At 42.7% G+C, this 16,228-nt stretch overlaps 1 protein-coding gene across 3 annotated transcripts in view; it reads right to left on the reverse strand.

Annotated features, from left to right (window-relative positions):
- Window positions 1–9,149, reverse strand: part of LOC123746350 (integrin alpha-5) — a 161,650-nt gene extending 152,501 nt beyond the window's left edge. For all 3 annotated transcript variants that reach the window (XM_045727813.2, XM_069314766.1, XM_045727810.2), the window contains exon 1: window positions 8,996–9,149. In XM_045727813.2, coding sequence (XP_045583769.1) covers window positions 8,996–9,087 — 92 coding nt within the window. In that variant the 5' untranslated portion in view covers window positions 9,088–9,149. The remainder of the gene's footprint in view (window positions 1–8,995) is intronic.
- Between the last annotated feature and the right edge of the window lie 7,079 nt (window positions 9,150–16,228).

The following is a 16,228-nucleotide window of genomic DNA, read 5'->3' on the forward strand; positions in this document are numbered from 1 at the left end:
AAGGAGCGCAGGGAGAGAGAAGGAAATCAGAGTACCACAACCCAGAACCCTACAATCCCAGAGGGAAGTGGAGAACCCTCCTCAAACAGTGCAACAGCCACAGGGATTGGGGCACCACCCCCAAATTCTACCCAACAGACACCCAACCTGCCCCATCCCCTGTCAGCCCCCCAGTAAGTACCCACCTAGGGCACCCTCCCCCCACCCACCCCCTCCCCCCACTCACCCCCTTCTTCCCCTCACCCCTCTCCCCAGGACCTCCCTTCCCCCCATCCCCCATGCCCTCCCTTCTCCCACATACCTTCCCGTCTCTCCCACCCCCATGCCCTCCCTTCTCCCCCTCCCCCCTAAGCCCCCCACTCTCCCCCACCCCACCTAAGTCTTCCCCTCTCCCCCACTCCCCTAAACCCTCCCCTCTTCCTCACCCACCTCAGCCCTCCCTTTTCCCCCACGCCCCCCAAGCCCTCCACCCTTTTCTCCCCCCAAGCCCCCCCATCTCCCCTATCCCCCACAGCCTCTCCTCCCCCCATGCTTCCCCAACCCTCCCTCTCTTACCCACCCCCTGTACCCTCCCCCTCTTATCCACCCCCTGTACCCTCCCCCTCTTATCCACCCCCTGTACCCTCCCCCTCTTATCCACCCCCTGTACCCTCCCCCTCTCCCCCACCACCCCAAGCCCTCCCTCCTCCACCAATCCCCCCGTGCCAGGTCCCCCCAGCTCCCACTCACCCCAGATCCCAAAGGTCCCCCCCAGAAAAGAAGCAGAAGAGAGTCAGTTTCAGGGTGATGTACTCGAACATAGATGGGATCACAAGCAAGACAAGTGAACTAAGGGAAAGAGCACAAGAAGTTAACCCAGATGTAATCGGACTCACTGAAACAAAACTCTCTGGAATCATAACGAATGCCGTGTTTCCCCAGGAGTATACAGTAATAAGGAAAGAGAGGGAAGGTAGAGGAGGAGGCGGAGTGGCCCTACTCATGAGAAGGGAATGGAGTTTTAAGGAGATGGCCATCCCGGGCTGTGAGGAGTTCAGAGACTACATAGCAGGCACCATAACAATGGGAGGACCAAGAATAGTAGTAGCAGTAATATACAACCCTCCACCAAATGACAGGAGACCCAGTCAAGAGTATGAAAACAACAACAAGGCAGTTAACACTATAATTGAGAGGGCAGCCTCTGCTGCCTGTAGAAATAGATCCCACCTGCTCATCATGTGCGACTTCAATCACGGAAAGATTGACTGGGAGAACAAGGAACCGCATGGAGGCGAGGAGACGTGGAGAGCCAAACTATTGGAGGTGGTGACAAGCAACTTTTTAACGCAGCATGTCGGAGAACCCACAAGGATGAGAGGCAATGACGAACCAGCGAGACTCGACCTAGTCTTCACTCTGAACGACTCCGACATAAGAGAAATCGGTTTTGAGGACCCAGTAGGAATGAGCGACCACAGTGTACTGGTGTTTGAGTACTTGATTGAAGAAGGGTTATTGAACTCGAGGAGGGATACCGAAACCAAAAGGTTAGCATACCGAAAGGGAAACTATGAGGGGATAAGAAAATTCCTAACAGATATAGCATGGGAAACAGAGCTCAGGGGAAAGACGGCCCAAGATATGATGGATTACATCACGCAGAAGTGCAAGGACGCAGCAAACAAGTTTGTCCCAGTCCAAAAGGAAAACAGAGAAATGAAGATGAGAAACCCATGGTTTAATCAAAGATGTAGGCTAGCTAAGCAGCAAAGTAAAAGGGCATGGAGAAACTATAGGAATAACAGGACACTGGAGAGCAGAGAAAGATACCAGAATGCCAGGAATGAATATGTCAGGATGAGAAGAGAGGCAGAAAGACAATACGAAAATGACATCGCAAGCAAGGCAAAGACTCAGCCAAAATTGTTGCATAGCCACATTAGGAGAAAAACAACAGTAAAGGAACAGGTTATGAGATTAAGGATAGGGGCGGAAGGATTCACTACAAATGACAAGGAAGTGTGTGAGGAATTGAATAAGAAATTCCAGGAGGTCTTCACCTTAGAACAAGGAAAAATTCCAGAGGTAAGTGAGGGAATAGCTAACCAGGAACCACTGGAAGAGTTTGAGATTACCAGTGGGGAAGTAAGGAAGTGTTTACTAGAGTTGGACGTGACGAAGGCTATAGGCCCAGATGGAATCTCCCCTTGGGTTCTAAAGGAAGGAGCAAGAGAACTGAGCCTACCACTCTCCATAGTGTATAACAAATCACTGGCAACAGGGGAACTGCCAGATATTTGGAAAGCAGCTAACGTAGTCCCGATATACAAGAAAGGGGATAGACAGGAGGCACTGAACTACAGGCCAGTGTCCCTAACCTGCATACCATGCAAGCTGATGGAGAAGATTGTGCGAAAAAAACTAGTGGAGCATCTGGAGCGAAGGAACTTTGTAACACAGCATCAACATGGGTTCAGGGATGGCAGGTCCTGCCTCACAGGGTTACTTGAATTCTACGACCAGGCAACAAAAATAAGGCAAGAAAGAGAAGGGTGGGAAGACTGCATATTTTTGGATTGTCAGAAAGCCTTTGATACAGTGCCACACAAGAGGCTAGTGCGAAAGTTGGAGATGCAGGCTGGAGTGAGAGGGAAGGTACTCCGGTGGATAGAGGAATACCTAAGCAACAGGAGACAACGAGTCTGTGTGAGGGGTGAGGTCTCAGATTGGCGAGACGTCACAAGTGGAGTCCCGCAGGGGTCAGTCCTTGGACCTATACTGTTTCTGGTATATGTAAATGATCTCCCAGAGGGTATAGATTCGTTCCTCTCAATGTTTGCCGACGATGCAAAAATTATGAGGAGGATTGAAACAGAGGATGATAGTAGGAGGCTACAAGATGACCTGGATAGACTGAGTGAATGGTCCAACAAATGGCTGTTGAAGTTCAACCCGAGTAAATGCAAAGTAATGAAACTAGGCAGTGGAAACAGGAGGCCAGGCACAGGATACAGAATAGGAGATGAAGTACTTAATGAAACAGACAGAGAGAAAGATCTAGGAGTTGATATCACACCAAACCTGTCTCCTGAAGCCCACATAAAGAGAATAACGTCTGCGGCATATGCGAGGCTGGCTAACATCAGAACGGCGTTCAGGAACCTGTGTAAGGAATCATTCAGAATCTTGTACACCACATATGTAAGACCAATCCTGGAGTATGCGGCCCCAGCATGGAGCCCGTACCTTGTCAAGCACAAGACGAAGCTGGAAAAAGTCCAAAGGTATGCTACTAGACTAGTCCCAGAACTAAGAGGCATGAGTTATGAGGAAAGGCTGCGGGAAATGCACCTCACGACACTGGAAGACAGAAGAGTAAGGGGGGACATGATCACAACCTACAAAATCCTCAGGGGAATCGACCGGGTAAACAAGGATGAACTTTTCAACACTGGTGGGACGCGAACAAGGGGACACAGGTGGAAGCTGAGTACCCAAATGAGCCACAGAGACGTTAGAAAGAACTTTTTCAGTGTCAGAGTAGTTAGCAAATGGAATGCATTAGGAAGTGATGTGGTGGAGGCTGACTCCATTCACAGTTTCAAATGTAGATATGATAGAGCCCAATAGGCTCAGGAATCTGTACACCAGTTGATTGACGGTTGAGAGGCGGGACCAAAGAGCCAGAGCTCAACCCCCGCAAGCACAATTAGGTGAGTACAATTAGGTGAGTACACACACACACATACATACATCCCAAGGATGTAACTCTTAGCACTTGTTTAATTCCTGGGTACCTATTTACTGCTGGGTGAACAGAGGCGTTTGGTAAAAGAAATCTACGAATTTGTTTCTTCCTCGGCCGGAAATCAAACCCGGGTCCTTTGGACTACAGCTCCCGAGCGCTGTCCGTTCTTCAGACGTATATATGTTTGTGTGCTCTCCTAGATGTGCTTGCAGGATCGCGCTAGGCTCCTGGCCCCGCCGTCCTAATGTTCCTAGATTAATGTAATGATTCATTTCTCACGTTCTTATCGTATTTACATTTACAATTTTGAATCGAATTAGCTTCAACAACTTGTGTATCTAATGCACTCCATTACTGACAGCTCTAACAGTGAAAGGTTCTTTCAGGTGTCGCTATGACTCATTTCGTTTTCTGTGTCCCTCTGTGACCCCTCGTTCTGCTGTCCCTAGCTTTGAACAACGCTGCTTTATATACTTTGTCAATATCCTTTATTTATTTATTTATTTATTTATTTATTTATTTATTTATTTATTTATTTATTTATTTACTTATTTATATACAAGAAGGTACATTTGGTTTGTGAGAATACATAGCATAGTATTTACAATCTTGTAAAGCCACTAGTACGCGCAGCGTTTCGGGCAGACTTTATAATTGTGTATGTTGTTATCATGCCCCCCCCCTTATCTTTTCCTCCAGTGTATTAAGGTCCAGTTATCTCCGTCTTTCCTCATAACTCAATCCCCTCAGCTCCGGAAGGAGTCTCATTGTATATCTCTGGATCTTTTCTAGTCACTCTCTGTCCTTTTTCAGGCAAGGGTTCCATGCTGGGGATGCATACTCAAGAGTGGGTCACCCTTCGCTGTATATAGAGCCTGGAATGCTCCATTGTCCAAGTTTCTGAATGATTCACGAATGTTGGCCAGTATATATGTATGAGTATCTACTCACCTAGTTGTGCCTGCAGTGCTCACGTAATTGTGCTTGCGGAGGTTGAGTTTCGGCTCTTTGATCCCGCCTACCAACCGTCAAACAACCGGTGTACAGATTCCTGTACACCAGTTGATTGGGCTATTGGGTTTTTATCATATCTACACTTGAAACTGTGTATGCATTCTGCCTCCACCACATCACTGCCTAATGCACTCCATTTCTTGAATAATTTTGCAGTGTATCTCAATGAGAGGCTGAAATTTAGACACCAAACCCACACGCCTGAAAATAAGGAAAGTGAGAACGTTTCGGTCCATCCTGGACCATTATCAAGTGTGACGAAACATCATCATTTCATATATTCATATATACAGGACCTGCCCGAAACGCTACGCTTGTTAGTGGCTTTACAAGAATGTAAAAACATCAATATTATGTACTCTCATAAACCCAATGTACCTTGTAAATATATAATTAAATATAGCCTTTTGGAGGACTTTTGGGGCTTCCGTTCCCAAAAGAGTACCAACAATGCAATTATTAGTCTCCTTGATATAATTTACTCAGCCCTTGACAAAAATGAGTTTCCGATTGGACTCTTCATTGACCTGAGAAAGGCCTTTGAAACTGTTAATCACAATTACCTCCTACGTAAACTCCATCATTATGGAATCCGAGGCCATGTACTGGACTATATCCAATCCTATCATAGTGATAGACACCAATGTGTAGCCGTCAATAATATAACCTCTCCCACTCTACCAATAACCGTTGGAGTGCCACAGGGCAGCACCTTGGGACCTCTCCTTTCTTATATACATCAATGATCTGCCTAATGTCTCTAACATTCTGAAACCTATTTTGTTTGCTGATGATACTACCCTCATCTACTCTAACCCCAAAACACATACACTAAATAATGTTGTTAATAATGAACTTAAAAAAGTTCACTTGTGGATGTCAACCAATAAACTAACACTTAACATAGAAAAGACCTATTACATCTTATTTGGAAGCAAATCTACAAATGCAATTCAGCTTCAGATAGACAACGTAAACATTAGCAATAAAAATGATGGAAAGTTTCTTGGACTATTCCTAGACAAGAGACTCAACTTCAGCACCCACATACAACACATAACTAAGAAAGTCTCTAAAACAGTTGGTATACTCTTCAAAATCAGATATTATGTACCTAACTCTGCTCTTATCTCACTATATTATGCACTAAACTATCCCTATCTTAATTATGGTATCTGTGCATGGGGTTCAACCACTGCAAACCACCTCCTTACCTTGAGGTTACCTTGAGGTGCTTCCAGGGCTTAGCGTCCCCGCGGCCCGGTCGTCGACCAGGCCTCCAGGTTGCTGGACTGATCAACCAGGCTGTTGGACGCGGCTGCTCGCAGCCTGACGTATGAGTCACAGCCTGGTTGATCAGGTATCCTTTGGAGGTGCTTATCCAGTTCTCTCTTGAACACTGTGAGGGGATTGCCAGTTATGCCCCTTATGTGTAGCGGAAGCGTGTTGAACAGTCTCGGACCTCTGATGTTGATAGAGTTCTCTCTCAGAGTACCTGTTGTACCTCTGCTTTTCAACGGGGATATTCTGCACATCCTGCCATGTCTTCTGGTCCTCAAGTCCATCATCACCCAGCAAAAATCTGCTATCAGAATAATAACAAATTCTGCTTTCAGACAACACTCAGTTCCCTTGTTTAACTCCCTAAACATGCTAAACATAATCTCACTCCACAAATTCTCTTGTGTCAACTACATTTACAAAACCCTGTTCTTAAATGCAAATCCTGTTCTGAAACTTTCCCTGGACAGATGTAATAGGACCCATTATCACCACACCAGAAATAAATATCTCTTTGATATCCCCAGAGTCAAACTTAATCTGTGTAAACACTCTATGCAAATAAAGGGACCCAGTCTATGGAACTCACTCCCTATTGAATTGAAAAGCTGTCCAACTTTTGCGTCATTCAAAAACAAAACTAAAAAGTACCTAATTTCATCTTCATAGTTTCTAACCTTGTTGATTTAAAATTACACTGTATCTATTGCTACCCAATTTCCCAATCTTTATGTACCCAATCCGAACATCTTTACCATTGTGATCATTGCTGTCTTCTTATATGTGCTATCAATGTGTTGTATGGTGTCTATTAATCTTGTTTAAATTACCAATCAAGCTGTCAATGTAATCAATCAGAGCTTTAATGTACCAATGTGATTTAATATACTTACTAATCTCTCTCGTCTCATTTTTTCTTGCAATGTATCTGTTATCGTTTTATTAATTCTGCTAGAATTTACCTACTTAAAATTATGTGTTGGATTAAGGACCTGCCCGAAACGTACTAGTGACTTTACAAGATTGTAAATACCATGCTATGTATTCTCACAAACCCAATGTACCTTCTTGTATATAAATAAATAAATAAATAAATAAATAATAAAAATGTTGGTTGGGTTATCTTGAGATGATTTCGGGGCTTAGTGTCCTCGCGGCCCGGTCCTCGACCTGGCCTCCACCCCCAGGAAGCAGCCTGTGACAATCGAACTCGCGACCACAGGATCACGCGTCCAGTGTTCTGTCCGCTCAGCCACCGGCTCCCTACGGCTGGGTGTACAGTAATTTTTCCCCATCAACACTGATTCAGAAAAATTAAAATGCAGTTTTTATCAACTTATTAGAGATCCACAAGACTATAACACTCACACGGGCGGGAAGGACGAGGTTGAGCTGACTCCATTTTCGTGGATAATCCAAGAATTTGTGACACTTTTTCTCACAAGGGATCCCTATGCAGACTGGAGATGCAGGCTCGGGTACAGGGGCCACGGCTTAATTGAGTTAAAGAGCTTAATTCAGAAAGAAGGCGCAGTGTTACTACAACCCGCAGTGTTACTACAACCCGCAGTGTTACTACAACCCGCAGTGTTACTACAACCCACAGTGTTACTACAACCCGCAGTGTTACTACAACCCACAGTGTTACTACAACCCACAGTGTTACTACAACCCACAGTGTTACTACAACCCGCAGTGTTACTACAACCCGCAGTGTTACTACAACCCACAGTGTTACTACAACCCGCAGTGTTACTACAACCCACAGTGTTACTACAACCCACAGTGTTACTACAACCCGCAGTGTTACTACAACCCACAGTGTTACTACAACCCGCAGTGTTACTACAACCCGCAGTGTTACTACAACCCGCAGTGTTACTACAACCCGCAGTGTTACTACAACCCGCAGTGTTACTACAACCCGCAGTGTTACTACAACCCGCAGTGTTACTACAACCCGCAGTGTTACTACAACCCGCAGTGTTACTACAACCCACAGTGTTACTACAACCCACAGTGTTACTACAACCCACAGTGTTACTACAACCCACAGTGTTACTACAACCCGCAGTGTTACTACAAACACAGTGTTACTACAACCCACAGTGTTACTACAACCCACAGTGTTACTACAACCCACAGTGTTACTACAACCCAGTGTTACTACAACCCACAGTGTTACTACAACCCACAGTGTTACTACAACCCACAGTGTTACTACAACCCACAGTGTTACTACAACCCACAGTGTTACTACAACCCGGCCTCCTAATAACACGTCGCATTTTGACGTATTGTCTACTTAAGGACAAAAACGATCGTACTAGTAAATGGTTGCGACTCCGGAAATTGACATAATGTCCCGTTTTCTGTTCGTAGGTCGTCTGGTAGGTTAGGTTAAGGGCACTTTAGTATGGCAGTTTCATGACGTTGGGGACGCTGGCGAGAACGGTTGCACAGTTAGATTTTTTTTTTTTACATGCAAGCATGCAAGGTAAATACAATAAATACAATAAAACAACAGAGAAAACATAATAACAAAGCAAAAAAAAAACCACCGGCCAGATGGACCGACAGCACAGTACAACAACAAACATAACTAGAGAAAAACAGCATACATCAAGACAAGAACAGAACACAAAGAGAAAACAATGTAAACAAGCAATCAATACACAAAACATAATAACACATGAAACAAAACAAACACAATCATCATGACATACAGGTAAGACATAAATATAACAACATAAAACATTACAAGAAAATAAAAATATACAAGCCAGAAATAAAAAACAAAAGCCACACAGGGCACAATTACAACACAAAACACATAAACAAGAACACCTACAACCACCGGCCTCGCAACAAAGGGAGAGGCACAAGCACAGAACACAATAGGGCAAACATACAGCCAGAGGGGCACACAGTACTTCATAAAGCAAAGAAACAGGTAATCAGTGGACATACTTGCCCGGGAACCGGGCCCGCGGGAACTGCACATGGAATGCTTCCCAGAGCAACCACCGCCTAGGGTCTAGCTCATCCACTGAGGAAGCCATAACCTCCGGAACCCGGGCAACAAACACCCGCAAACAGGGGACCCAGATGGTATTACTGACAAGGGGTGTAGTTGCCACACGTCCCCATATGTCGGGAATCTGCCCAGCCGGTTCGGTTCATCCGACAGCATTAACTCGGCAATCAGTTCCCAGTGACTCGGCGGCATCACCGAAGCCGGCCACACGTCCTCCAAGTCCCCAACGCGCACCCTCTCAGGAGCGAGCTTGACAGAGGGCAATCCCCCCTGTTTATGATTGAAAAACGATTTACACACGACTCACAACTGATGACGTTCGAACACTTCCGGAACAAATGCTTCACTGACGAATTTTATTCGAACCACAACGCTGTAAATACTTCACCCACGTACTATAAACACAAATAATCGCCAATAGAACCTAAACAATTAACCTAACCTAACCTATGTCTATATACACACAATATGCTAATATATTATAATGTTAATTAATATTTGAGAAAATTTCAGTTTTGAATGGACAGCATATAAAAAATTATGAATGCGTCTGAGGGTCGACCGCTGGATGTAATGGACTCGAGTCGAGGACGGGGTGCAATCCTTAACTGTAGCCTCTGTTCACCCAGCAGTGAATGTGTGCCTGGTTATTAAATGATTCAGGGGTAATTAAGATTTAGAACCTGCCCGAAACGCTATACTTGCTAATGTGTTACAAAAATGTAAGAACTCTTGTGTATATAAATACAAATAGAAATTAGGACGTCATACTAGACAGATACAAGATTAAAAGGCTAAGAAAGTAAATCAAATTAATTGCATCTTCAAAACAAGAGAAAGGCTTCTGGGCTGAGATATCTCCACAACAAACACCCGAGGCACACTGTCCACTTGATTGACAGTTGAGAGGCGGGACCAAAATGCCAAAGCTCATCCCCCGAAAGCACAACTAGGTGAGTACAACTACGTTACTACATCAGCAGAATAACGTCGGCCAAATACAGCAGAATGCAGCAAACATGGACCCAAACTTTTCGAGTGCTATATACATTCTATATGAGACCCATTCCTGAGTAGGTAGATAGCCCTAGGTCCATCTGGTTCCGGTACCTGACCCAAGGCTTAAATCCCACTACTTGCTCCAAATAATAACTAATCAGTAATATTACTCCCCTTTAATATATCCAAAACCATCACAGCGTCACCGGGGCTCCTATAATCTCCACACTACATAAACTCTGCCGGACAGAAACAGTTGGGCACGTTTCCTTTCATCTGATGTCTCTGTTCACCCAGCAGTAAATAGGTACCAACGAGATAGACGACTGCTGTGGGGTGCATCCTGGGAAAGGTCAGTAGTTGGACTAGGGAGACCTCGATAAGGCTAATTACAGGCTCCTTGCTCCCTACGAAGGGAATTATATCACAACGTTTCTGAGTAACTCTGTTCAGTACAGTTATTTTCTTGCTACAAGTTATTTTTGTCACTAGAAATCATTCTCGTGTGAGCTGAAAGCATTGTCTCCTATGGTCACCTTTCACCCGTGTTCCAGTGCGATTTGGTTAGTTTTGCTTAAGGGCCATTAGTTAGTTTTTAAACGTTGTTCAATGTCAACAAATCTTTTTTGACTAGTTGTATATGAAAAGGGCTGCAATTGTTCCAAGCTTCAGTATTGCAGCCTAAATAGAAAGGGAGAATTTTTTTCAACGAATTTTAGACATTTTCAACCTCTATTTACGACTACAAGTTTCAAATGAAATAATTTCTATGACATTACCTTCTATCACATTAGCATATAATAAAGGATATGATTCAGCGGCTTTTCCAAAATATGTTTAGTTTTACTAATACAAATAGTCAAAGTTCCCCCCAAAATTATGCAAATATATCATGTTTATTACTATTATAAAATCAATAAATGAACTTAGGGAAAAAAAAGCTCGAATTACAATGTAGAAACATAAACTCTACATATAAGGTGAAAGTTTCATGTAAACTGAATAAAAAATGAAAGAGTTATAAGAACGTTTACATTACTTGAAAATAAATAAGTAAAAAATAAAGTCTAAGGTGCTGCCATCTGTGGCTGAGATTGACATCAACCAATTTCCTGCAAGATTGGCACCCTTACAGATAGGCTTACGTGCGGTCAGGTGTATAAGTTTCATACAAATCGTCCGATAAACAAATAAGAAAAAATACATGAAAACAAATAGTGTTATTTTTAACCAATTTTTGGGGGGATAAAACTAATTTTTAAATATTTTATTATATGCTATTGTGATAGCTGAGAGCCATAGACATGATGTCAGTCGACACTTGTGCTTGATGTTAAATTTTTACCATTTTGGAAAATTTTTGACACATAATTACACGTTTTGACACATTATTGGCGCCTGACAGCTGAGTGGACAGCGCTTCGTATTCGTAGTCCTGAGGTTCCGGGTTTGATCCCCGGTGATCCGGAGACAAATGGTCAAAAAGTTTCATTCACCCTGATGCCCCTGTTACCTAGCAGTAAAAATAGGTACCTGGGAGTTAGACAGCTCCTACGGGCTGCTTCCCGGGGAGTGTGTAACAAAATGGAGGCCTGGTCGAGGACCGGGCCGCGGGGACGCTAAACTCCGAAATCATCTCAAGATAACCTCAAGATAATTCAATATTTTTTTCTCCCTTCCTATTTATGCTACGATGCTGAGACTTGGACCAGATGAAACCTTTTTCATATACAAATCGTCAAAAAAGTTTGATTGAAATTAAACTAGTTTATATTTACTGCATATTTGGTTAGAATGCCCCCTTAAGTTAGGTTGGTTTAGGTTAACTAGATCATGGAGTTCAAGTTTGATAATGAGAAAGAATCGTACAAGCGGCTTTGCAACAACATGCCACGTAATCACCAACATAGGAAAGTTCACAACCTATTGTAACTTCTTCTATACAAATAAATAAATAAACAAGAAATAAACCCAAGTTATCGTACCAAAATGACGTCACCAAATTCGTCATTCTGTTTCCCGTTTGTAAACTGATACTGCGCTTTATCGGGTTACGTTCTGTAACCCGATAATATCCTGTATCCAAAGAACGGAAATGTAAGTAAAGAGCCCGTATTGCACGCCCGTTGATATTTGTTGATGGCCCTTTCTTCCAAGCTATCGATTTTGGCCGCTCACTTCCACCATACTTAGGTGATCCTTCTCGCAATCAGTTGTGCCGTTTGATTTGCTTGGTGCCGCCACGAACGGGTTGTTTATTACGTGTTCCATTTGTTCAAGTTCAAGTATGTTTATTGAGACAATAAAATACATTTCAAATGTACAGAGTAACTTAGGCTATCTCTTCCACAATGCGCCATATGCTCATCCTGTGACTTGATTGTTGCCGCCGGAAGTGGCTAGTTTATTGTGCACCCTATACCCATCCTGTGAGCGGTAGCGCAAAAAGCATTACAGAGGGCACAAAAGGTCTTTATCAGACCTCATCTTAGATAATTACATAAAAAATTTCATCTATCCTTTACACCTTATTTTTTGTAACATCTATTTCAAGAGCTATATATTTACAGTAAGTCGTTATACATTAATGGTAGGTCTTATCGCTAATACATAATTGTTTGACTAATGGAGATATTACAGTCATAGGGGAGCTGCTTTTTATTATTAGTCTTCACAATACTTGGTTTCTTAATCTCATATGTCGTTTATCTACTGGAAGCGAAATATGGATACAGTGCAAGGATTTCAGGTAATTTATCCATGGTAATAAGATAGGTTGCCATATCATACAGCGTGAGCTTAGATTTATCTCTAAATGGCTCAATTTTACTACAATCCAAGATATAGTGTTCGAGTGTGTGTCCCTGTCTTTGTCCACACACTTTACACTTTACTTCATCTAGATCCCTATACAAGCCGAACTGCCAGAGATACTTGTAGCCAAGTTTTATTCGAGCTGTGACAACATCTGTTAGTCTACTGACTTTGTTACTTGCCCCATACACATGTTTTACTTCACACATTTCATTGTGATAAACAATGGATCTGCTGGTTCCCGTTTGCACTGCTCTACTTTCTTCAAATCCATTTAGGAGTTCTCGTCTAATGACACTTTTAAGTGACCTATTTGACAACTTAAGTTTCCGTTCAAATACTGTCTTTATTTATTACAGCCTTAGCAAGGGCGTCAACTTTGTCATGTTCCTGCAGGCCAATATGAGAAGGAATCCACAACATTTTTACATTTACCCTCTTGCAAAGTATGCTTCTATATCTATGTCTGGCTTCTGAGACAAGCACGTTATTACTTGATTGCAAACTGTTTATTGCTAGTAGTGAGGAAAGAGAGTCGGACTGGAAGTGCAGTTGTCCTGACAATGGGCGATGGCTTGTACTTTGAGTGGGGAGTCCGTATAACAACTGGACCTCTATCCTTCAGACGGAACTATTTGCCTTGATCCTTGCACTGAAATGTGTACAAGTCTCCAAACTTGATACATTAATTGTAAGTGACTCCTTATCATCCTTAAATGCTCTCAACTCTTTAAGACATAACTTTAACATGCTCGTGTCCGAAGCTAGACACAAATACAACAAAATTATTAAGGATGGTAACAGAGTCCATTTCATGTGGTCTCCATCTCATGTTGGCCTCCGAATGCATGATAGAGCTGATAAGTTAGCCAAAGAATCTGCCTTTAAAGGAGCCGTTGAGTGTAACCTTGGATTGTCAATGAGCAATCTGAGAGCAGCAGTACACCGAGAACTTCAACAAGATCTTGTAGATCTGAGGCAAAGTGAAATTGACACCAGTAATTCCATCTATCATCATACTATCATGCAAGAGGAGCCACACATCTATGGTTCATCCAATAAAATCAACAGACTTCTAGATGTCACTACTGCTCGGCTTAGACTCGGTTACAAGTATCTCTGGGAATTCTCATTATCTGCTGATGTAGACCTGACCAAATGTAAACTGTGTCAACAAAATTATTCGCACCCCCTCCGTCACTATGTGATGGAGTGCGAAAAGATACGTAAATTCAGAGACAATTCTGTAACGAATGTTCCAACGATGTGTAAATATTTCATTCAAAATGATCTGCTACCAGAAATTTTAGCCAAATATCCCCAGTTTGCTAACTGTAGGTAGTAACTAAGTGATTGTAACCTATCCACCGCTGCCCACAGGATGGGGGGCGGTGTAACCTATCCACCGCTGCCCACTGGATGGGGGGCGGTGTGCAGGACAAACATATCAATTGTGACATTAGTTCTCCACATATGTCAGTTGCTTAATTTAGAACCTGTACTTGTGGTCGATCTCGAACCCATTGTTGATGTGATGACATACTGAATTTTGTAACTAGCTCATCAAGATTGTAACTTGCTTAGCTAAATGAAATGTGGTGTTCAGTCCCTGAGCCCATTATGTGCCTCTGTAACCCTTTCCACTACCGCCCACAAGATGGGTATAGGGTGCATAATAAATGAACTAAACTAACTAACTACTTCAGTATTGTCAATAATTTCGAGTGTGATTGATTGTTGCCGCCGAAGGCGGCTAGTTTATTGTGCACCCCATACTCATCCTGTGAGCGGTAGCGCAAAAGCATTGCAGAGGGCACAAAAGGTCTTTATCAGACCTCATCTTAGATTATTACATAAACAATTTCATCTATCCTTCACACCTTATAGTTACAATGTCAGCTAGTTACAGAGAAAGTGCGAAAGTTACATATGAATATCCATCCGGGATATACGTGGGGCGTATATCCGTACTTATATGCGTATGACGTATATACATACGTCGCCTCTTGACACCAGACACGTGGAGGAAGGATATTCCCCCCTCCCCCCCACCCACCTCCCGTTACTCATGGGGAAAATTATGCCCGCCTCCGCACAGAGCTTCCGACAGCACCAAGTCTTCACCCACGGTTAGTTCTTCAGCAGACTTGGTGTCGCGGGCACACGGTCAGATTCCTCGTCTCATTCCATAATTATCTTTATTAGTGAAATATGTAATTTTGCAGACATCTAATATGGCTTAATATTATATTTATAATCTAATATTAAAAATCTTATTTATGTACAAACTGTTTAATGTACCAATGCCTATACAGTTTTTGCAGAATTCTTGATAGAAGACGCCTGGGAAACAATGGTGGCGCAATACGCTACGCTGGCAGCCTTGACTGTGGTGCTGTGCTTAGCCCTGGCTATACCCAAGAGTTTAGTGAAGAGCTGTGCCATACGGGTAATATGGAGGGCTTGTGCGAGTGCCAAGTGGACCATCCTGGCACCATACAGATCATATGCTCTTGCTCGCCTGGCCAGGTAAGGATACAGTTTCATAGTAAATTGTTCTCTTGTGTGGCAGTGGAAGTGTATTTTGTTGTATTGTGTGGTAGTGGAAGTGTATTTTGTTGTATTGTGTGGTATTTGAAGTGTATGTTGTTGTATTGTGTGGTATTTGAAGTGTATGTTGTTGTATTGTGCAGCATCAGAAGTGTATGTTGTTGTATTGTGCAGCATCAGAAGTGTATGTTGTTGTATTGTGCAGCATCAGAAGTGTATGTTGTTGTATTGTGCAGCATCAGAAGTGTATGTTGTTGTATTGTGCAGCATCAGAAGTGTATGTTGTTGTATTGTGCAGCATCAGAAGTGTATGTTGTTGTATTGTGCAGCATCAGAAGTGTATGTTGTTGTATTGTGCAGCATCAGAAGTGTATGTTGTTGTATTGTGCAGCATCAGAAGTGTATGTTGTTGTATTGTGCAGCATCAGAAGTGTATGTTGTTGTATTGTGCAGCAGTAAAAGTGTATTGTTGCATTGTACGGTGCAATAGAGGAAATGCATTTTACCTGAGTTTATATGAGTCACTGACACTAGTGGCCGCGACGAGGACAGGAAGCCTATTTTGTTGTATTTTGTGGCAGTTGAAGTGTATTTTGTTCAAATGTGTTGTAGTTTAAGTGTATTTTGTTCAAATGTGTTGTAGTTTAAGTGTATTTTGTTCAAATGTGTTGTAGTTTAAGTGTATTTTGTTCAAATGTGTTGTAGTTTAAGTGTATTTTGTTCAAATGTGTTGTAGTTTAAGTGTATTTTGTTGTATTGTGTACTTACCTATCAGTGACTACGAGGGAGTGAGGTCAAGCTCT

This window comes from Procambarus clarkii, chromosome 80 (assembly GCF_040958095.1).
Source record: "Procambarus clarkii isolate CNS0578487 chromosome 80, FALCON_Pclarkii_2.0, whole genome shotgun sequence".
NCBI lineage: Eukaryota > Metazoa > Arthropoda > Malacostraca > Decapoda > Cambaridae > Procambarus > Procambarus clarkii.